This window comes from Theobroma cacao, chromosome 2 (genome assembly GCF_000208745.1).
Source record: "Theobroma cacao cultivar B97-61/B2 chromosome 2, Criollo_cocoa_genome_V2, whole genome shotgun sequence".
Lineage (NCBI taxonomy): Eukaryota > Viridiplantae > Streptophyta > Magnoliopsida > Malvales > Malvaceae > Theobroma > Theobroma cacao.
The window spans coordinates 2,544,300-2,565,714 of record NC_030851.1 but is presented as its reverse complement, the minus strand read 5'-3'; the positions used below and the strand labels follow the sequence as shown (position 1 = coordinate 2,565,714).

Here is a 21,415-nt window from a genome sequence, read left to right as displayed (position 1 = left end):
TCCTGTAGCAAACTATCTTTCTCACATGGAATTTTGAGCTTTGAAACTATCTTTCTCACAACTACTATTACATTACTAGACATTAGGAAGGAAATATCAAATGACTGATGCAACACAGGAATACGACACAAAGACTCCCAAAGCACAAGAAACACTTGTAGGGAGCACATAAACACAATGCAAGCACAAAGACAACATATTCCAAGATACAGTTTTAGTGGCAAGTTTTAACTTCAATTTTCCTTGCCCTTATCCTCTTCAGTCTTGTGTCCATGGTACCCGGGAATCTTCTCCTTGATCTTCTCCAAGATTCCTTTCTCCTTTGGCTCACGTTCTGCAGGATGCCCATCCAAGGCATTATCTTCTGGTTTCTTGTTCTGACCAGGAAGTTTCTCCTTTATCTTATCTAGAAAGCCTTTCTTCTCCTCTGGATTCGCAGTTGGGATTGATGTGTCTTTATGCTCTGTTGCCTCTTTGTCGCCAGATATCTTTTCTTTGATCTTGCCCTTCAATCCTTTCTTCTTCTTTTTCTTCTCACCATCTTCTCCTTCCTCTTCTTCATCACTAGACTGCAAAAAAGAAATGAAAAGTTCATAAACAACTTGAATAATGATCCTTGGCAAAATGCCATTACGATCCTGCTGAAAAAGAATGGTGCAGTGATATATAGCTGGCTTTAGTTTAGTGAGTTGGATAGAAGGCTTACTGAGCTAGAGTTGCTATCAGCACGGTGGAGTTTTTCCTTCGGCTTCTCCTTCTCCTTTGCATTGTTTGGCTTGTGGGCATCTGCCATGGCCACATCCTCATCCTCCTTCTTCAAGAAATCGAACATACCACGATCTGTTGTTTCCACTGCCTTGTTGTGATCTCCCTCAGCATGGTGACCCTCCATATTGTTGGGAATTAGCAGAATAAATATCAGCAATAAGACTAAAGTGCTCAATCTGTGACGTTTGAATGTCAAATTGTGGTTTCACCCTGAGAAGTGCGTGTTGGGCATTTATAGGTGAAAAACCAAGGAAATCCAAACTCAACTCTGGGTAACATGGCTTACAAATAATATGGACTTGGTCGTCTGTCGGCCCTCGGAGGAAGATAACCAAGATGGTCGGTGTGGACGCTCCACACTAATCAAGAGATGCCGCGTGTGTTCTGATGTGGTGGGGCTTTGAGATCAGGACTGGATTAGTAGGCTAAAAAATGACTCATCTTCTTGTTAATGAAATTAATAGCTCTACTTAATTCAGGGACAAAACATATGAACCTAGGATGCTGTGTAAACTGATGGTAGTACGATGACAATTGACTCGGAAAATGGAACTTGAATATTCAAAGTACATGAGAATCAAGGAGGTCTTGTGGGAGATTGCAGGGTGTCACGTCCTTCAGTCTCTTTTTAGCACTAACTGCTGAGCCAAGCCAAGTAACGAGGTTCCTGATTTTGTCTCTCAACTATTTCAACCTATACCAGGTTTAAGTCAGTTGGTTTTTGACACGTACATTGGTCCCTATGGGCCGAACAGACCCATAAGGGGATTCTGCTTTTTGGGTCAGGGGTCCATAAAGGATTCAAAGCTTCTCTATTAGGCTCAGCATAAAAGCCCAAATAATTTCTAATAAGCCCACCGAGTTGAACTTGAACCATCCAGAAGACACGATGCAGCCATCAACCTTCGAATCCATGATTGGCATGAATGAATGATTCTTGAATATTTTGTCAATCCACTTCTATCAAAGTTTTAATTTGAAATCCCAACTTAAATCTTGGTTTACTTAGTTATTATATTCATTATTTTTTAACTTGCTAGATTAGCCATTATCACTCAAAATAATGTAGAAGCAACCTGTGTGAACTTTTTAAAATCTCTTTACTTGTTTTGTATGAGATTGAAATACCTTTTTGAAAGGCTTGATATGACATTTTCTCTCATCCAAGTCGAGGATACCCTTATCATTGTCCACCACCTTATCTATCTCTCCTCTAAAAGTGCCTGACATGAATTGAATTTAAATTGAGTTCAATTTAAGATTCCACTTTGTAGTGGGATCATTACTTTCTCTGTAAACAAAATTATGCTGATAAGATAGCAACGCTAAAGTTTTTAAATTTTTTAAGATATTTTACCTGTTGAAATGAGATTGAAATATTGTGAAATAAAGGCAGAAAAAGGGTAAACATTTGGCCGGGGCGTATGGGTGGGAGCAATCCAAATGGGATACGGTTAAGCAAACTGAATGGTAGAGAAAATTCTCCAGACAAAATCATCAATGTGAAAATTTGCAAGCTTTTGATCTTTAACAACAGTCAATGTCAGTCATTGGCCTGCTATTTTAATGGTTCATGAACATGTTGTTAGTTCTAAGTTCCAACCTTGTTATTATGCAAATTCTTCTACTTTTACCTTTTGTCTAAACAAGATTATAACATAAAGAGCAAAAGATTAAGCATACTAATCATTTTGCAGCTTAAAAAAACTACAATCTCACTATCTCAGAAATGTTTCTTGACATCCACTAAAATCCCATGTCAGAAAGTCTAGGTTTAGGCTTTGTCAAAGGTCAAAAGAAGCCATTAGGTAGCTTACAAATGAAGGTGGGATTGCACTACTACAAGTCTACAATGACGCCTTGTTCGTCAAATTGCAAGCCTAATTCTTTGCCTTGCAATAAGCGAGGTGGCCACTATGGGCCTACCGGCGCATGCAATTGGAATTCTCCAAAATGCATGCATTTGAAAGGGTAGTGTTACTTTTAGTAAAAAAATTTATCTTAGTTCATATTGTATCTCAAATTACTAGTGAAACGATTTCTACATAGAAATCTAACAAAGAGCCGAAGAGAACTAAACAGGGATTAGGCTCGAGTCCTTTTTCCTTTTTCTTGTTGCTTTTGAGAGTGGTGATTATGAGGCTGATGGCAATTTAAGGAACTGGGAAGCTTTTATTAATATCAGTTTCTGGCTTTTCCTGTCAGTTATCTGCCTGTTTCTCATGAACAAGAATCATAGTACTTAATAGCTTTCCATGATTATGATTTTTGGAGCTTGATAATTTCAGATATTTAGGCCAGCTACCTCTGCTGTGCATGTCTCCATGTGTTCTCATATATGTTGGATTATGAGCCGGACACTGAGGAATTATTCTATACTTTCAGGACAATGACTTTCATGGTATAAAAAAAAAAAAGTGGACATAAAGAAATTAATGAACACTACTTTTTGCATCAGAGATACATGGTGGTTCATGTGTCAGCATGACATTTCAAGCACTGGATATGGAAATCCGGATTGCCCAAGTGCGCATTCTGGACTAAAATTTGATGTTCATGGTGGTGATTACCTGTAGCTCCTTTGGCATTATTGAAGGGATAAAACTCTGGAATAAAAGTACTCCAAGAAAGGCTGTGTAAGTGAAAGGAGGGGGGTCGCTGATTCTTTTCTCTTTGAAATTATTTCTGTGACTTTTGTCCTTCAGATTCATCTTGTCCACCTCCAGTTTTTAGTGGGTATCACACTCTGATGATCACTTTTTACTGGTTTGGCCCCCGCCTAAAGCGTCAAAAGTTCACCACCACAGACATTTCCTTTTCATTCTTTTTGATTCTAGAAGATAAAAGACAGAGCAATTAGTTGTCTTAATTTCTTGATTCATGATCATGTTTTCATATCTGGTGTATGTTCAGATCCTACTATATTCTTGGAATTTATGCAGTATTATTAGGTTTGAGTATGAAAATGTGAATCATATTGAAACTAAACCAATTGATGCTACAAATGCTGTATAATTATCAGGAAACAACTTGTTCTCCAGTTGCAGTTCTTGATATGTATAACAAAAAAAAAATGATTCATTGTCCAAAAAGAAAAATGATTAGGCCTGCTTAAGTTAATGGATATACACATGACTCGAACTTTTATCAAGGTCTGAAGAAGTTGGCATGTAAGCCTTTGTCAGCTAAGTTCCATACAGCAGCAACTATAAGCAAAACGCTTAGCACAATGCCTAAACAACCGAGCCCCAAGTTCAGACTCCACATGGCACCATTTCTCCGGGGTCTTTTGATCGAAATCCACATGAAACATGGATAAGCAAAGGTCAAAGGTACCGTTGCCATTCCTCCGAGTAGAGGTGCCAAGCTTCCCAAGAAGGGAAAAGCCACTGCTATAAAGAATGTCAGCCCTCCAAAGAAAAGGCGTAATCCCACTCGAACCCACCCTGGACATCGTCTGTTTTTACTGCTGGCGTAAATAAACTCTAAGTTGTCGAAAGCAGGCATGGCATAGATTTGGTATGAACTTAAGCAACTTAAAATTAGCCATAGGTAGATTAGGCCTATCACGAACTTTGAAGTGTCTTCTCTGTGAAAATCCGCAAAAGCAGTTAGAATCCCTCCATTTGCAGGTATCTGCAAGAAATGAAAGGAAACTTTTAATATATTAACAAATTAAGTACTGCCCATAGCATATGTATCAACGAAAATGAGATGGATTATGTTATGCATATTGATGGCTATGCCATAAGTATATTCTCGTGTGACAAGTTACAGGAAAGTTAAATGGAGAGTACATGCTTACCTTGTTTCCATAAGCCCAAAATCCAACAATGGCAAGTGGAAATAAACACATTGCTATTATTATGTATGACACCATTACTCCTCTCCACATAGATTTACGACATGGATGCTTTGAACTAGAAGGCAGTGTCCCCTGCATCAACAAGTCAACAGAATTAGTTCCATATTGGTAGTTAAGACTTCATCTCATTGAGTTGGAGGAAATGATAAGACTTTTTTTTTTTAATTAGAAAAAGGAGATTCAAATTCTACATCATGCACCAATCAATAAGTCAAATATTCAGATACGAGGAGTCGATAAAACTTGATTAGCCTTCAGTATTACATTTTGGAACCATAAATCAATACCCCATTATTATCGTGGTTCATATGGGAAGAGCTTTTTATCATTCTTGTTAATATTTGGTTCAATCTAGTTTGCGTGCTCAAGAGTTTTTCAATGAACAGGATTAAGTTTTTACTAGTAAAGACTATTCACCTGAATCTCAAGAATAAGATTGTGACCCCTGAATGAAAGCATAATGATGCCAATGGCATTCAGGATGTTACCAAATCCAGTCATACCAGTTTTTGCGGCATGTGGTATGCTGTAAGAAACACCGTCAGGCCTACCCTTGCTGATTGATAGAGCCCATATCATAGTAAAGTACCCAATCGAAGCTATGGCACCAGTTAGGGAGACTCTGGCTACCGAATGTAAATTGGGCAACTGACCAATGATAAGAGCTATGCAAGTAAACAGGAGAAACAACTCAGTGCCAGTGAGTGACTTGGATTGACACGCGGCCCCTTCCTCACAGATGATCTTGAAAAGCAATTCCATGGTCCCTCCACCTGTGATAATAAGCAAGACGCAAGTGCCTCCTGATAGGTACATTACAGGGAAGATTGCAAGCAACTTCCCAAGCTTTTGACCTGGGACATGTTCAGAAATAGAAAACTTAAACATTTCGGGCAACAATAAACTTAGGTGACATTTCAAAGACCATTGACTTTGTTTTTTATTTTACACACACTTACCGAAGGCAACAATTGACAGGCGGACGAATCTGCTGTAGCGGGTTCCCGGAACAGGTTCATGAAGATTGACAAGAAGCCATATAGTGTAGAGTTGCCACATAAATACTATGCACAAGCATATTATCCCCCATGTCCTACAACAGAAGAAAATTGTATGAAAATTTAAGCAACAGAAAAAAGAAAAACCCTGCTTCAAAGTCATTCTTTTTTTTTTTGTTAAAGAAAAGTTAAAGCAATCAGGCTGTGGAAGAAGAAATAATGGGCCACAGGCCACAGTGCTGTAAATGTGAACAACGTTTTTACTTGCTCTGGACGCTATCTGAACCAGCAAAAGTTGTTGGAAACAAGCTGGAATTATAGCTAGGTTCAAACTCAGCCACAAATTGTAGTCCGGGCTAAACTCGAATCCATTTAATGAGAATCTTTTAGCCCAGTTTACACGCAGGTGGTCCTGGAGAAAGACGAGCAGAAATAGGACTAAACTAATGGATTAACATGTGTAGAAATAATAATAACATTGACAGGAGATTATTCTACATCTGAGTCTACTCTTTGGTGCAACCTAACCGACAGTTCTGAAACTTAGATAGTTGGAAGACAGGAGAGCTTTGGGACCAACATATATTGCCAATATTTGAGCCATCTCAGAGTTGATCAAATAACAGAAGGAGAGTGAATATATGCTAATATTTTGGAAAAAAAAAATATTAAGGCAATAGTTATTTTAAGAGTGGGATTACAGTCGCCGCAAAAACTTGCCAAACTCACCATCCAAGAACAGCAAAAGCGACAGGAAGCAAAAGGGCCTGAAACCCAATCCCGGAGCACAAAATATGGAACATTGCAGAGAATATGTTGCCATTTCTCGACTCCGTGATGGGCAGCCAAGATTCAAGTTCCGTAATGTTGATGGCCTGACCACCGGGACGACCCTGCGTGCAACCATCGGGATTGCACGTGAACCCAGGCGTCTCCTTAATGGAGCCCGATTTGATCGTGATGATCTGCAAAGGGCTCGGTGTGGGCGCCATATGGAGTGGTAGCTCTTGGGTTAAACCGTCTTCAATGGGCACTACTTCTCCCATGATTTAATAACGAAAACTCCCAGCAGCTGCCAATAAAACGTTGCTCGAGTTTATGTAGCAAAGTCTCTTGACATGCGAAAAAACATGACGCACCGCCTGACCTCGATATACCACTCTCCGTCCCAGACCACGAGAATCAACCAAAGGCTTTATATTTCTGCAGTTGGTTTCAACAATGCATTTCACGACATTGTTCTCTCTTAAACCTTCCACACCTATATATAGGCTGTGAAAACTGACAAGGTAACGGCATACGTCACAACCTATTATGTCATAAATATTTTTTTCCTTTAAAAAATCCCCATCTGTTTTCGTTTCCAAGATGAAATTTTATGAAAATTTATTCCACCACCCAAAAATAGAAATAAAAAAGAATGGGATGTAGAAATTAATTGGAAGTAGAAAAGAAAAATATATGAGTCATAGTTTTCACACCATAAATTAATTGGAGGTATATTTGCAAGATTTAGAGTTTGTAATTTTATATATAATAATGATATTTCATATAGTAAGAAAGATTGTATACATATATAATAGAATTAATATTTGATACATTGATACTATATAGTTTATTTACATTATCACGTCACTTGATATCTCTTTAATGAGATAAAAAGAATAAGGTAAAATACTTTCATCTTTTTAAATTTTAGTCAAAATTTTAAATAAATTTATTAATTTTTAAAATAGATATTTTGTCTCAAAAATATAAATACTATTAACAGAGATTAAAAAAAACTAAAATATTTTTTCTATTACTTTAAAAAATTATTTTCATATTTAAAAAAAATAAAAAAAGTAGAACACCAATCAACTCGAGCAGCAGATCTCGGTGCTCCTAATAGAAGGGTGGATTGGTGCATCCCCCAAGGGTAGAGAGCACCCCCCATCTAGAGAGATTTTTTTTTAATTAATAAAATTATATAATAATAATTTTAAAAATAATAAAAAGTAAAATTATTTTTTTTCTTTGTTACGTTATCATATTAATAGTAACACTAATGATTGATTAACAGTTGGACGTAAGTATTTAGTAAAAAGTATTTTTTTGAGACGGAATGTTTATAAATTTTTTTGTAATTTTGATCAAAATTTAAAGAGATAAATATTTTATCCAAAAAAATAAGATTTATTTTTTATTTCCTTTAAATAATAAGGTTTTAATATATTATTAATTTTTTATTTTTAAAAAATAATATTTTATTAATAAAATATCAAAATTTGACGGTATGAAAGTGCTATTAATTCATTAAATATTTTCCTTATAAAGTATTTGCTTTAGAAGATGTTGAACACACGGGGCCGGGGCAGATGACATGGTCATGCTGAGATAAGGCTGTGACGGTGTACATTCCCTAGAAGGTCTTCAACATACATGGGCAACATGATATCATCAAGCTGATTTGAGGCGTGACGTTTACTGTTTACTTTAGTGACATTATGATCCATTAATTTTTATTTTCCGCATCAACAGTTCATCCGTAAATCCTTTTGAATTTCTAAAAAATGTTTAATAAAGGGTGTTCGAGAGTTTGTTATTATAAATTAATGACATAATATTTAAATTTTTTAAAAATTTTAAATAAATTTTATTATTTTTTATATTTTATTTTTAATCAAATTAATTTTTATAACTAACTGTTAAAACATTATTTGTTATTTTATCGACACAACAAAGGAATGATATATCGATATGGTGTAATAAATGATGGTGTAATATATTGATATGATATAATATATAGTAATATAGTATTTTTATTTTTTTTTAGAAATCGATATTTTCACCTTCTACATTAACGTTGCGTGATAGAAAAATATAAATGGTATTTTAATTATTGATAATCCGTCAACTGTTAATTATAATGAATTATTTGACTTAAAATAAAAATAAAAATATTTAATTAAATAAAATAAAATTTAGTTAAATTTTTTTGAATAATTCATGAATTTGAGTTGGAATTTTTTTTCCAAATTAAAAAAAGTCGTTATAAAACAAGTAAAGTAATTGAAAATTTTAAATCTTAATCAAGTTGGACGGCTATGGCACGAGAAACTTTGGCGAAGCCAAGATAAAGCAAAACTCTGACGGCCAAGCTCCTTCTTATTCTTCCAAAAGAAGCCCAAAGTCAAAGCACGAAAAGATGATAAATTTCGACACGTTATTTAAATGCCTAACTAAGGAAGACTAGACTTAAGGAATTAGGAATTAGAATTGGGAACTTAGAATGTAACATGTTTGAACAAAGAATGAAGCCCTGTTAACCAGAAAGACAAAACCAAACAGGCTCTATAGCATGGTTTGGTCTCGAGAAAAAGAATGTAAACTTCAACTTCCTTTAGCCTTTGAATTAATTAGCCAAAAAGCAAACGTTAATCAATTAATGAACCATGTTGATGGCCCAAACTTCATGATATACTGTACCAAATTGCTTAATTAGCAATTTAGTGATAAGAAAAGAGAATGATTAATTTTTTAACTAATTAAGCTGCGGTTTTCAATTAATTAGCTTGATAAAAAATGATTATTATTTTTTTCTTTCTAATTTTAAAGCTAAAATCACATACTTAAATTTGAAACAATCAATTTATATAGTAATTGGAATTTTGGGAAATCTTATATTGTTTCTCATTGCCATCAAATGTTATATGTACATCAATGATGGTCCCCTCCCTTTTTGTGGATTAAATAATTAATTTGGTCCCCAGAATTTTCATTCTACTTTGAGTAATTTTTTTTCTTGGGTCAGAATTTTTACTTAGTTGATAATCCTAAATGGGTCTTGATTAAAAAAGACATAATAGTTAAAAAAAATCTTGAATTATTCTGAAAATTTTAAATAAATTTTAATTTTGAAAATCAAAATATTAGATTTTTTTAGACCAAAAAAGTTTTTATAATTAATGATTGATTAACTGTAATTAATTAAAATATTACTTATTCTTTTATATCATATGATGATGACGTATCATAATAAACGATGATAAAATATACTGATGTGATATAATGATACATAAAAATTATCTCCAATTTTTGAACAATATAAAATTAAAGAAAAAAGGTAGAACTTTGAAATCATATTTCCGATATTGTTATTAATTGAAGAAAAAGATAAATGTAGAAGTTAATAGACTCAACATTGGTTATAATTAATTAATTCTACCTGAATTATAAATTAGTTTAATTTGAGATCATGTATATGAGAAGAAGTGATTCCATCGTGTACAATTTGGTGGTGATTCCATTGCATTTGTGCATTCTTTGTGAAGAAAACCAAACTTCATTTAACTTATGTTCCTTTGAGTTGGAACAAAGGAGTGGCCACTATGGGCTATTAGAGATTCAATTAGAGAAATTTTCTACCCCTTATCTCTAAACATTTCTTCCAAGAGGCATTAAAATATTTTATTTAGGGTCATCATAATAATTTATAGAATATCTTATTGTATAAAACAATAGGTATTTTTTCGCAATGTATCGTTGAGTGTAGGTCGATAATACCGTATTAAATCTAATGTCTTGGTAGTATACTGTAAGGTTATAGACTTAACTAGACATTCGTGTAATTTCACATTCAACCAATAGATGAAAATTTCTATTTAAAATAAATTGAATTTTGTAAAGATTTTTACATTAAGTTTGAGAATCCAACCCTTTTGTTCTTCACGTACACCTGCCAACATCATAAGCAATGCCACGTCTAAGAAGATACCTTCCACCAAAAATTGAGAGGACTCAACCCCATGTCCAATTGAAGGTACACACACAAATAAAGAAAAAGTAACAAAGAACATTTTCCTTTATGGTGGGGGTGACCAAGAAGCTAATATTTTTCAAACTTGAAATGAAGGCATGGAGCAAGCAATGTGATGACTAAATGCTAGCTTTCACTTTTTAATTTCCCCTTTGGGTTTTTTTTTTTTTTACTTTTCTCTCTAAAATAAATCTCTTTATTTGGCATCTACAACCCATGTGAATGTGATGCATACTTATTTATTTATTGGGTAGTTGCTTTAGTGCACATCCTTTCAAAGAAAGTAATACTTGTGAGTGCTATCAACCTGTGGCTTACGGTAGCTCCATTTTACTTATAAAGAAAGGACATCGCTTATCCTTTGGTAGGCACATTAACCTATTTTATAAGCCCACTATATTAAAAGGAAAATCTTTTCCTGTCGAAGGGTTTGATCTAACTAACTTGATTGATAAGAATAAAGTGATCTTAAATTCAATACGTACTGTTCCTTTTTTGAACATAAAAAACATCAAACATAATAATTAATTATAAAACGGCGTAGATTAAAAAACCCAAAAATTGTAATTTTTTTTGTTTAAAGTACTCATCAGACAGGAAGCTTGTTTCTAACTAAGAACAAGGGTTCATATGTTGGATGATTAGAGAGCAAAATGGGTGAAGAGACTAGAGATTTTCATGAAAAGGAATTGATTGGGAATAAATCTCTAACACTAGCATAATATGGTGGCTGATGTGAGGAGTAGACATAATCTTGGAGCAGAGTACTCAGGACGGATCATGTCGATACAAGTGGTGTCAAATGACATTATTAAAATATAAAAAAATTTATATTCATTATATTACTTTATATTAAAATTTTATAAAATATTAATAAATTTATTCATTTTTTTTTAATTATTACACTACTCAAAAAAATTCTTGAATCCACCCCTAGGAGCAGTCATGTCTGGGTTTTGCCCCTATTGTGCGTTTCATGTAACATGAGAGCGATGTGTGCTTTCTGGCTACCATTACTGATGAATGTTGACCACACAGAATGGAGAGGGCTTCAATGGTTCTCTCTTTTCATATCTTTTCCCTCTGTCCATTCAACATTCATGGATCTCAAAATTTTATTGCATTTATCTAATTTGTCCAGTCTCTAATGGGTGTCAACAACATCAGCCAGAAAACGTTTGATATAGAAATATCAACTTTAAATTTAACAAGAGACTCTGCAAGAACATTAACTTTTCTGGAAGTGTGCACAGACAGAACATCACCAGCAATTGATTGTTTTCTAAGTTATCAATTCTCTAACAAGCACTCTTCATGCTCTGTTTTGTCAGCTGTTTGCTCAGTTCTCTGCCTAGAGCTCGATAGATCTGCATCATGGGCCATAATAGATTACAGAATCAAGTTAGATTCCATCTTTTCAATAGATTTAGATGCCTTCTTCGATATTCTTTAGGTTGGCTACCTGCCACTTTTAATATTTGAGGTTCAACTAGGCCTAGCATTTTGATTACTTTGCATAGATACAAGAACATAATATTACATTTAAAACTAAAAGAACGAAGCAAAAGATAAGTAGAAGGTTTCTCTCATTGTCTTCCGAATCCTAAAGGTTCTGATCACACTGGACTGTTATAAAATTTTATAGGTAATTAGAAATTTAACCAACCCACTTATCCTTTTATTGGGAAAAAAAGTCTGATGTTGAGCTACGATTCCTCAGGAATTTATCTATCTGACCGACCAAGAAAATTCTGAATTTATTAAATTCTTCGTCCACGATTTCGCGTTCTTGATGAATGCATAAGGCATCTGGAATGTCTATCGAATTTTCAGCTTTTGGTTCAGACTTTGGGTTGGAAATCACAGGCTACAGATTTTAGGACCTAAAAGAATAGATTAAGCTTTTGGACATGGTGAGACAGTGACTGAATATACATTTTTTGTTTCCCCCCGCTTTGCTCAGCTGTGTTGGGTGGTCTGATATGTCAACGGATGCCAAAGCATGAATTTGGTGATGGGAAGTGCCGAATTCCATGCTGCTGAGTGAGACAACATCAAAACTCGCTGCAGCTGAAGAACATGAAAAATGGATTGATGGGATTGTTTCAGGTCAACTGTTACTGTTAGGCTCTGCTACTACTGTTTTCCTTACTTAGCATTTATAACAAAGAGCATGGAATTCATTCCAGTTCAACAACCACTGATGTGGATTTAAGTCAATTTTATAGTAATTTATTATCAATAAATTAAGTAACCATTGGGGATTAGAATCTTGGGTCAAATCTGTTGCATGGTCCAGTAAGATTGGGCTACTCCATGAGCTCAGCCTGTTCTGAAGCAAGATTGGGCTAAAACTTTTGCATATCTTTGATAGTTTACAGTTTACATTTTACAGGCCAGAAAAGATGGTTTTACAAAAGGAAAAAGCAAGTGATGTGGACAAGGAATTGAAGCAAAATACGCTTCCTGACTTCTTTCCTTGGTGGAAAACCAATTTCACCATTACATATAACGAACACAATAGTTGATTTGTCGACCTAATCACACCCTCAATGCTAATTTACGTAGTGAATTAGTGAGGCTTGAAGAAGCTGACCTCAACACCGGTATCAATGATGACATAAATTCCAGCCGCTATCAAAACCCCACTAAGAGCCATCCCGATGACACCTAACATCCAATTCAGCCACCATGATGGGCCAAAAACCTTGGGTTTTTTAATCTTAAGCCACATGAAGCATGGATAAGCTAAGGTCACAGGCAATGCTATGCCTCCAATAAGACCAGCCAAGCTTCCTAAGAAGGGGATTGCCACTGCCACAAAGAAGCATCCATACCCGAACATAGCCCGGAAAATTGCTCGGAGCCACCATGGCAATGGCTTCTTCATCCTTCTAACGTATTGGGATTCCATGTCGTCGAACGTTGGCATGCCATAGATTTGGAATGAGCTGACGGCATTAATTATGACGAATAAACTTGTTAATCCTAGGATGAATTGGGAGGTGTCTTGGCCGTGGAATGCATACAAGGCTGTCAGCATGCCCCCCTCTTTTGGTATCTGCCAACAGGGAAAACAATTTTAGAAATTTGTTGGTTTAGAGAAAACATTTGATTTGTAGCAGAGATAATTGTAAGTGAAAAGATTTTTGGAAGAGAAAAAATAGTACCAGTTGACCATATGCCCAATAGCCTCCAATTGCAAGAGGGAATAAGCACAATGCAACAAGTGTGTATGAAACCTTGACTCCTTTCCACATGGGCACCCGCGATGGATGCTTCTCGTCTGAGGGCATGGTTGCCTGCAACCAAACAATATTTGCTTCAAAAATTTCGCCATTTTTACTAGCTGTGGGTCAAAGGGTAATCATAATATACATTTTTATCTAATTTCCACTTTCTTTCATGGGAACGAGACAAACCCTTTTCTTGGTTGTTGAGTGTCAACATATTCGGCTTATAGTTTCATAGGGTCACATGTAATTTTATGATCAGAAGTCAATGGTCAACTTCACTATTTTTCTCCTTTGCGATGGTCAAGTTTCGTTAGCATATTTAATTTCCTTGGCGTAGAAATTCATGGTTATTTGAACTATCAAGCATGGAAAGACTTACTAATTGCTAGGCTGTATCCCGGATTAGAAGAAAGAATAAAAGGAAAGCCTACAGGGTTATGATTCACATGGGCAACATCTAGAAGGAAATGCCACACTTCCAAAATAGAAAATGTAACAAGATGGATTCTTTTGGCTAGGCAGCTGATAAAGATAGTTGCCTAATTAAGCGAAGTACTAGCTTTTTTTTTCTTCGTCATAATTACATTAGACTATGAAGACAGATGCTTTAAAAAATTCTCCAATAGAAACAAGTCATGTCTTTAAAATTATTTACTTGATATGAACTCTATATCAATTTTGTTTGTCTAAGCAATGATCTGAGTTCTTCGAGCAGTTACCTGAATCTCAAGTATGAGATTGTGGCCTCTGAAAGCAAAAGCAATGATCCCCAGTGCATTGAGAACATCGAAAATCCTAATAACATCAGTACTTCCTTTGACTGGATTGTATGATACTCCTGGCAGTCTTCCCTCAACAACTGAAATAACCCATATAAAGGTGCAGTACCCAATAGCTGTGATGGCACCGATGAGGGACACACCGGCGATTGAGTTCAAGTTAGGCAGCTGAGATAGAAGAACTGCAGCAGAAGTGAATATCAAGTACCACTCCACGGTGGTTGGTGGTTGAGCGTTGCATGTTCCACCGCATACAATATCGAAGAACATCTTTGAAGTTGAGCCTCCAATGATGATCAAGGCCACGCATGTTCCTCCTGATAGGTACATGATGGGGAACAGAGCCAGCCACTTTCCTAACTTCTCACCTGAATTCATGGATAACAATATTAACATTAATCAAACTATCTTCATCTGATTTAACTCGATCAATTTTGCTTGTTTGCCACATGAAAGGCCAGAAATGTTACATTGGCTAATCAAAGGGCAGTTTGGAAGGCAATTGACAATGTTATAATGCCAGACTGATTTCAATTTCATTTAGTTTAACAACTAAGCTTTCTGATTGGTTTGAGCCTTACCAAAAGTTGCGCTGCAAAGCTGCAGGTATCTGCTGTAACGCATTCCAGTTTCAGTAGATTCATGAAGTTGAACCAGTAAGTATAAGGTGTAAAGCTGCCATATGAAGGCAACAGTCAAGTTTATGATTCCCCAAGTCCTGGAAAATAAAAAAGAAGAACCTTTCAGTTGCGCTGCTAATAAAACAAAAATCAACCTGTTGCGCCATGAACAAGTGTTATCGATCACCTACCACCCAAGAATTGTGAAAGCGACAGGGAGCACAAGGGCCTGAACTCCAATTCCTGAACACAGAGTATGAAACGCAGCGTAGTAGGCGTTCCCATTTCTTGACTCAGTGATTGGAAGCCAAGCATCGTGAGGGTCAAGCCTAGTAAGCTGAAGAGCCCTCCTGATTGGGCTTCCCAAAGGAGTAATAAAGCGTGGGGTTCGAATCCTGGGGGTCGAGTTTTTTGGGGTTTTGTTCGCAGGTTGTATGTGATCAGCTGAGGAAAGAAGTGGTGATCGAGAAAGCGAGGGAGAGTGAAACTGTGAGGGAGGAGCTGATATTGGTGGTGTTGGTGTCACGGAGGCCGGTCTTGGTGTCATAGGCGTGGAGCCAATTTCATTAGCTTCACCCATTTTTCTTTCTTAAATCAAGATCTGTCTCTACTTGGAAACCAATCTATTTGCCTCAGCGGTTTCCCTCCTGTTCTCCCACAGAGTATGCACTTAAAAATAGCCTATATATAGAGGCCTTGGATACAAATGCATGGATAGTGCTATGTGGTTTGGTCTTAAAGAGGTATAAATGGCATTTAATATATGGGACAATGAGGGACAAGTTGAGTTTAGAAAAAAGGGTGCTTAAACTCCTACAATTCTACCAGCATTCGAAGCCAGGAAAATAACTGTAGCAGCTAGGCAGGGACACTTTCTTTCTTTTCTCCTTTTTCAACCCACGGCCTTTTTGTATCTGATTCTTTAGCACTGCCGGTCAGTGAAAGTAGCCCGCCAAAATGTTTTTGGTCAAGTATTACACACTCATTTAACAATAACGTAGAAATTCCTTTCATGTCTTTTTTATGGATTTGACTTGGAATTAGTCCTTGGATAAGCGTTATGGAAAAGGAGCCACGTTGAGTAGGTGGAAAACAAGAACTAACTTGTTCTGTTACTTGACCACCCTCACCAACCAATTACATTTAGTGCAGAATGATAAAACAAAATGAACATGCAAGGTTAAGATGGTAAAAGCATGAGAAAGACAGTGCCATAGTTCTCCGGGTACCATAGTCTATACACAACAAAGATGCTATGGAGTTCCCTATCTAAGACCAAGAACAAAAAAATCTTTGTTTCCTTTCACAGGTTAGTATAGCTTAGCAACTGGATATGCTACCTATCCTGCTGATCTGGTTTTCAAATCTGCAAACCTATCAGATAGAAATTATGGTAATTGTAGACTTCTAGTCAATATTTTCACAATATCTCTACAGTTTTTACTAAGGAAACAGAATTTATTTAGTAACTTGTCAAAATCCCCTGTTTTATAATCTAAGAAAAGCGGCTGTAACACAGTTGGAAGGTATGCGAAATCAAATCGCTCAATTTTCACGTTGGACATGTTAATATTAAGTTAATCACAAGGGTTTATACGTTTGAATTTGCTTGTTCAACGGCTCGTCTGCTTCGTATCTCGCATGCCTCCAAAGTACACTAACTGTATATAAAATGCTGGTAAAATCGCTTGGCATAGGCTTGCGTATATGACCATTTTTTCTGTTTTTTCTCCCATTTGAAATGGAGAATTCTACTCTCTGTTGATTCTTTTGTACTTTGTCTCCCATAATAAAATACGAAATGAGCCAGGGATGAAACATCGTACAGGGACGGCTCAATAAGTACAAAGACTTAAAGCAAAATATTCAAATGAGATTTTTTTTTATTTAAATTTTACTTTTATAACTTTTTGAGATGTAAAATTTTTAATTAAATTTTTATAATCAAGTTATTCTAATATTTTTTTTTCAATTGATAATATAGTTAATCTTTTTTGAGACATTGCTGATCTTAAATAAAATTTTATTAATTTTAATTTTGAAAAACTTCTTTTTCCTGAAAGAACACTTATTAGAATTGTTAATATTATTCTAAAAGTAATATATGCATTTGAAAAAGAATCAAGTCTCTTATATAATTAAGTATGTCAATTGAATTGTTTTCTTCCTGCATAATTTCTTTTAAAATTTTTAATTCTGAAAATAAATCTAAACCATCAATATCAGAATAGTTATTATTACAAATAGCATTCTAGAAATAAGAAAGTGATAGAAAATTGAAATTTATTAAGCACATAATTAGAAAAGTGAAAGAATAAATAATTTTATTAATTATTTTTTACTTTTATATTTTTTTAATTTTTAAATATTTTAATATAATTAATTATATTATAATTATTATAAAATTATAAATCCTTTTTAAATTTGGTATCTTTCCAAATTGGGGCCTAAACGTTTGCTTGGGTGGCTTCAGCCAAGGGCCGGCTTTGCATGGTATCAGGTAAGATGCTGATGCAGAGCATAAATTTTGACCCACTCCCATGTTGTTAGCCACTTAATTAGAGCAAGGGAAAGATTGTTTTATGGAAGAAAAAATTATTTGTGAAGCACGATGTTGGTTGAGTCAAAACCTGAATTAAATACTGCTACAATTCTCAAAGTGTAAAGCGAGCTTGAAGTGAACAGCATTGAATTTTTAGTTCTTCAATTAAAATTTTCTCGTCTACCTGTAGAAATTAAACAGAAAAAAAGAAAAGTTGAATTCAAATTAGGCTTGCTGCGGAAGTAGGAAAAAGAGAAAACCGTCTCGTTCCCACGCAACCAAACTTCGCTTTCTGGGACATTTCTTTGTTCATAAAAAGCACCATATGTTCATCAAGATTACTTATCAGGGCTTTTGAAAATTCGATCAAAAAAAGAAAAAAAAAGGGGGTTATGCTGGAAACTATTTCTGTATCTGTTAATCCAATCAAAAGTTTATCTGATTCATTGACTTTAACCATTCAAAGTTTTATCTGTTCAACTTATTGTTCCCATTGAGGATTAGACTTGGTTTTTGGAGTATGAACCCGAAATTAAAGTATATATAGTGGCAACATCTGAAAAGTTTGAGATTCTCAACGATTTCCCATCAAGAAGAATGACGGGTAGAAGATATGCGGAGTGGTTTACATATCCTCATCAGCTTGCTTGGCAATATCTAGGAAGCGCATTTAATGTCTTTCTTTTACAATAAGAATAAACACAATTAAGATTGACAAATCACACAGTCAATCCCCTGCAAATAGAAGAGTCAGCAACCAAGGTTGAAGTCCAAATATTTCTAGTTGCCTATTCGCAAAAGTCAAGAAAAGTTCACGCAAGCAACAATGAGTTATATGGTGCTGCCGGCTTAGTTTGAACCTATTACTACACTCCATTTCTATATATACCGACCACCTCACAAGATAGTTTCCTCAACGACAAGTGGTTGATTATATTGTTAAAAAAAAATCTAGTTGCATCTGTAATAATCACATATAAAATTGATTAGGATTATGTATAATATGAACCCATGGACTTTGGTTGGTCTTGTATCATTCCAAGCTTGTAATCTGAGTCATGACTTGAGAGAAAAGGGCTTGACCTTAATTCCCTCAACATCATAATGAGAAAGGGAATTCGTATATACCCAGAAGGAAATCTTATGATTTGGAAGATAAAATCAGGAACAAAGCTTGCAAATTTCCCATCAATTGTTCTTGAATTAGTCCAACGATTAAAAGATAAAGGCCTCTGACTTGATCTTATTTGTTACAGTCAAGTAATTCACACTCATTTGATACTAGTATTTTATTTATTGTGATAATCTGTTGCGTTATCTGATTATCCTTATGTTATTGTCAACAAAGCAGAGTATTAAAAGGCCCCATGCATTTTTATATTTTCAGGAATTGGGGAATGCAATGACCTTGCTGGATATGGAAAACTCAACCACCCCATGAAGGAATCAAAGTGTAGTTGGAAACTTTCACTATGTATAACGAATTATTAAGCTAATTCTGCATGTGATATTTACAAAATCTTTTTGCCAATCGGCTCAGAAACCACAGACTGGTATCTGCTGGCTAGTTTGATTTAGAGAATAAGATAATGAGCATCCACAACTTCCCATAGAGAGAAGCAGAGATTGCTGCGTATCTCTATCAACTCGCCGTTGAATCAGAGAAACTGCATACTCCATGAAGGCTGCATCACATGGCAATGTGATAGGCCCATCGCTTGGCAATCCAAATTCTTCCTCAGACATCTTGAAAAGTTCTTGGATGATGTAATTGTTGAGATACGCAATAGGGAAAACAAACCGCCTTTCATCAGCTGTGTAAACTACGAAGTGACCCTTGCCTGCCACTTCTGATGAAAAATCACTACTGTTGTTAACATTTGCAACTCTGTTGGCTCTTGGTAATGAAATTCTTTTCCTTCCAAGAGCAGCTACCCTCTGCCACTTCCTTGCCATCTGGATGAGTTTCTTGGGACTAATCATGATGTATATGTTCAGATGGTGAGCTTGAAGAAATTAAGAGAGATGTTTATTTCTTGATGAAAACACTCGAATCTGATTGTTGAGCTGTGGAGAAAGCTTTTGCGGTGGTTCAATTATATATTCAAAACTCAGAAGCACAATCAGACACCAGCTTTACTTGTGGGTTACCTCGTGTAGGGAGTCGTTTGTACATTTGCATGTGATGGTTCAATGAGGAGATAGGGGCGGTGTTGGTGCGCATGCTTTAGTTTCTCTTTAGCAACCGACAGAGTTTCAGCTACCAAGTGGTTTTTGAGTCCTCCAATAGCCTCAAGAGACATTATTAATCAAAGAACTATTATTATCAAGATATCTTTCGACAAGCAAGGTGTGAGAGGACAACCAAATATCTATATTATCTATCCTTTTAGTTGTGTCATGCAATATTGAATGGTCATAATCAATATATATATATATATATATATATATCCACCATATTTCTCTTGCTGTATACATTTAAATTACCAGCAACCGGCAAACAATCTGGAGAGATGGATTCTTGTTACTTAACCATAGCTTATTGATATAATTATAAGAGAATGGATGATTATGTTATTACGATAAATCTCAATAGTAAGTCTCATAATAACTCTGAGCAATTAATGCTCAAGTTTCAATATATCATCGTTTATCCCACAATAAATTTGGACTTAAATCTTAAATTTTTTTTTTGATGGTTTAGAGAAAAGAAATAATGACATAACTATAAAATCACTATATTTTAGATTGTGGTGAACTGTTAAGATGCACAAGTTAAGTAAAATTCAAATAAGATAGAAAAATTAAGTAAGATGTACGCAAAACACACAAATTAAGCAAATTGAACATAAAATACACATATTCAACAAAATGCATATAAAATTCACTTTAAAATGCATACAAAATGCAACCTGTCATATAATAAGATGGATTAAATCATATAATCATATTAGTTAAGAAAGATAATATAGAAGTGATGGTAAAAGTGTAATTGGAAAAACAAGATACACTTATAGATTAAGTAGAGCTTTTAGAGGAGTGTAATTCACCAATAATGTATTTGACCTATTGTATTCATTAAAATGCTTCCATACTCGTTTAAACTGCTTCAAATACAAGGCTTTCTCTCCATATTCATATAGTTTTAAATGTATTTTAGTACAATGCGATTGGTCCCAACAGAACTTCAATCTGTGCCTCTTGTCTCCTAATATTTGATTAAGCACCTCGTCCAAATTTTTACTATACATTTGAAAGAGAAAAGCTTACTATTCATTTGAAGTGATATAATAGATTCAACCATAAACATAAGTATATTATGAGATATACCAGTTTTTGGATGACCAAATATTAGGGTAAATTTCTTAAAATAGAAATCTAAAAAGTCAACATAAGAGTACCTTATAAACATTCCTTTACGACTTCTTCTAATAAACTTATCAGGCATCTTTGCAATCTTGTAAATTATATCAACAAGCATACTCAAACTTCTCGAGATTGATTAGAGATATTTTCAAATTAGATAGAGAGATAAAATTTGTCACTAAAATTTACTCAATCAAATTGGGTGCTTACTTCTATTACATAGATATCAAATCTGTTCAAACATAACAGACACCGTTTGTGACAATTCGTGGAAATAGTTCATCACACCATCTTTGCTTTTTGTCAGCATTTCATGCATTTCTAAGTGGAATTTAGAAACCTGACTGCTCATATGCTGCTTTAGTTCTCTAATATTATGTTGAGTGTCAACAACTTTAATATTTGTATTCTTTTCTTCTTGTTGGATTTCCGGAAATTTGGTT

At 35.0% G+C, this 21,415-nt stretch overlaps 4 protein-coding genes across 4 annotated transcripts; all 4 read right to left on the bottom strand.

The window, feature by feature from the left end:
- Nucleotides 89-1,289, bottom strand: LOC18607463 (phosphoprotein ECPP44). Its single transcript, XM_018115146.1, has 2 exons — nt 707-1,289; nt 89-569 (listed from the first exon to the last, which is right to left on the bottom strand). The coding sequence occupies exons 1-2, from the start codon at nt 890-892 to the stop codon at nt 234-236; spliced, it is 522 nt and encodes a 173-aa protein (XP_017970635.1). The 5' UTR covers nt 893-1,289; the 3' UTR covers nt 89-233.
- LOC18607462 (lysine histidine transporter-like 7) lies at nt 3,781-6,850 on the bottom strand. The gene is made up of 5 exons (XM_018114617.1): nt 6,361-6,850; nt 5,593-5,726; nt 5,051-5,487; nt 4,574-4,705; nt 3,781-4,404 (listed from the first exon to the last, which is right to left on the bottom strand). Exons 1-5 carry the CDS (start codon nt 6,675-6,677, stop codon nt 3,916-3,918), a joined length of 1,509 nt encoding a protein of 502 aa, XP_017970106.1. The 5' UTR covers nt 6,678-6,850; the 3' UTR covers nt 3,781-3,915.
- Nucleotides 12,773-15,831, bottom strand: LOC18607461 (lysine histidine transporter-like 8). The gene is made up of 5 exons (XM_018114640.1): nt 15,256-15,831; nt 15,026-15,162; nt 14,385-14,812; nt 13,600-13,731; nt 12,773-13,490 (listed from the first exon to the last, which is right to left on the bottom strand). The coding sequence occupies exons 1-5, from the start codon at nt 15,642-15,644 to the stop codon at nt 13,002-13,004; spliced, it is 1,575 nt and encodes a 524-aa protein (XP_017970129.1). The 5' UTR covers nt 15,645-15,831; the 3' UTR covers nt 12,773-13,001.
- On the bottom strand, nt 19,059-19,695 carry LOC18607460 (auxin-responsive protein SAUR67). The gene has a single exon (XM_007041635.2). The coding sequence runs from the start codon at nt 19,587-19,589 to the stop codon at nt 19,143-19,145; it is 447 nt and encodes a 148-aa protein (XP_007041697.2). The 5' UTR covers nt 19,590-19,695; the 3' UTR covers nt 19,059-19,142.

Coding starts and splice junctions, on each gene's coding strand:
- LOC18607462 (XM_018114617.1), bottom strand. CDS start 6,677: ATGGGAGAAGTAGTGCCCATTGAAGACGGTTTAACCCAAGAGCTACCA. Junction 5,488..5,592: donor CCTGTCAATTGTTGCCTTCG/GTAAGTGTGTGT, acceptor AACATGTCCCAG/GTCAAAAGCTTGGGAAGTTG. Junction 4,405..4,573: donor TTTGGGCTTATGGAAACAAG/GTAAGCATGTAC, acceptor CATTTCTTGCAG/ATACCTGCAAATGGAGGGAT.
- LOC18607463 (XM_018115146.1), bottom strand. CDS start 892: ATGGAGGGTCACCATGCTGAGGGAGATCACAACAAGGCAGTGGAAACA. Junction 570..706: donor CTGATAGCAACTCTAGCTCA/GTAAGCCTTCTA, acceptor TCTTTTTTGCAG/TCTAGTGATGAAGAAGAGGA.
- LOC18607461 (XM_018114640.1), bottom strand. CDS start 15,644: ATGGGTGAAGCTAATGAAATTGGCTCCACGCCTATGACACCAAGACCG. Junction 15,163..15,255: donor GCTTTCACAATTCTTGGGTG/GTAGGTGATCGA, acceptor TTTATTTTCCAG/GACTTGGGGAATCATAAACT. Junction 13,732..14,384: donor ATCTCATACTTGAGATTCAG/GTAACTGCTCGA, acceptor GTTTGGTTGCAG/GCAACCATGCCCTCAGACGA.
- LOC18607460 (XM_007041635.2), bottom strand. CDS start 19,589: ATGATTAGTCCCAAGAAACTCATCCAGATGGCAAGGAAGTGGCAGAGG.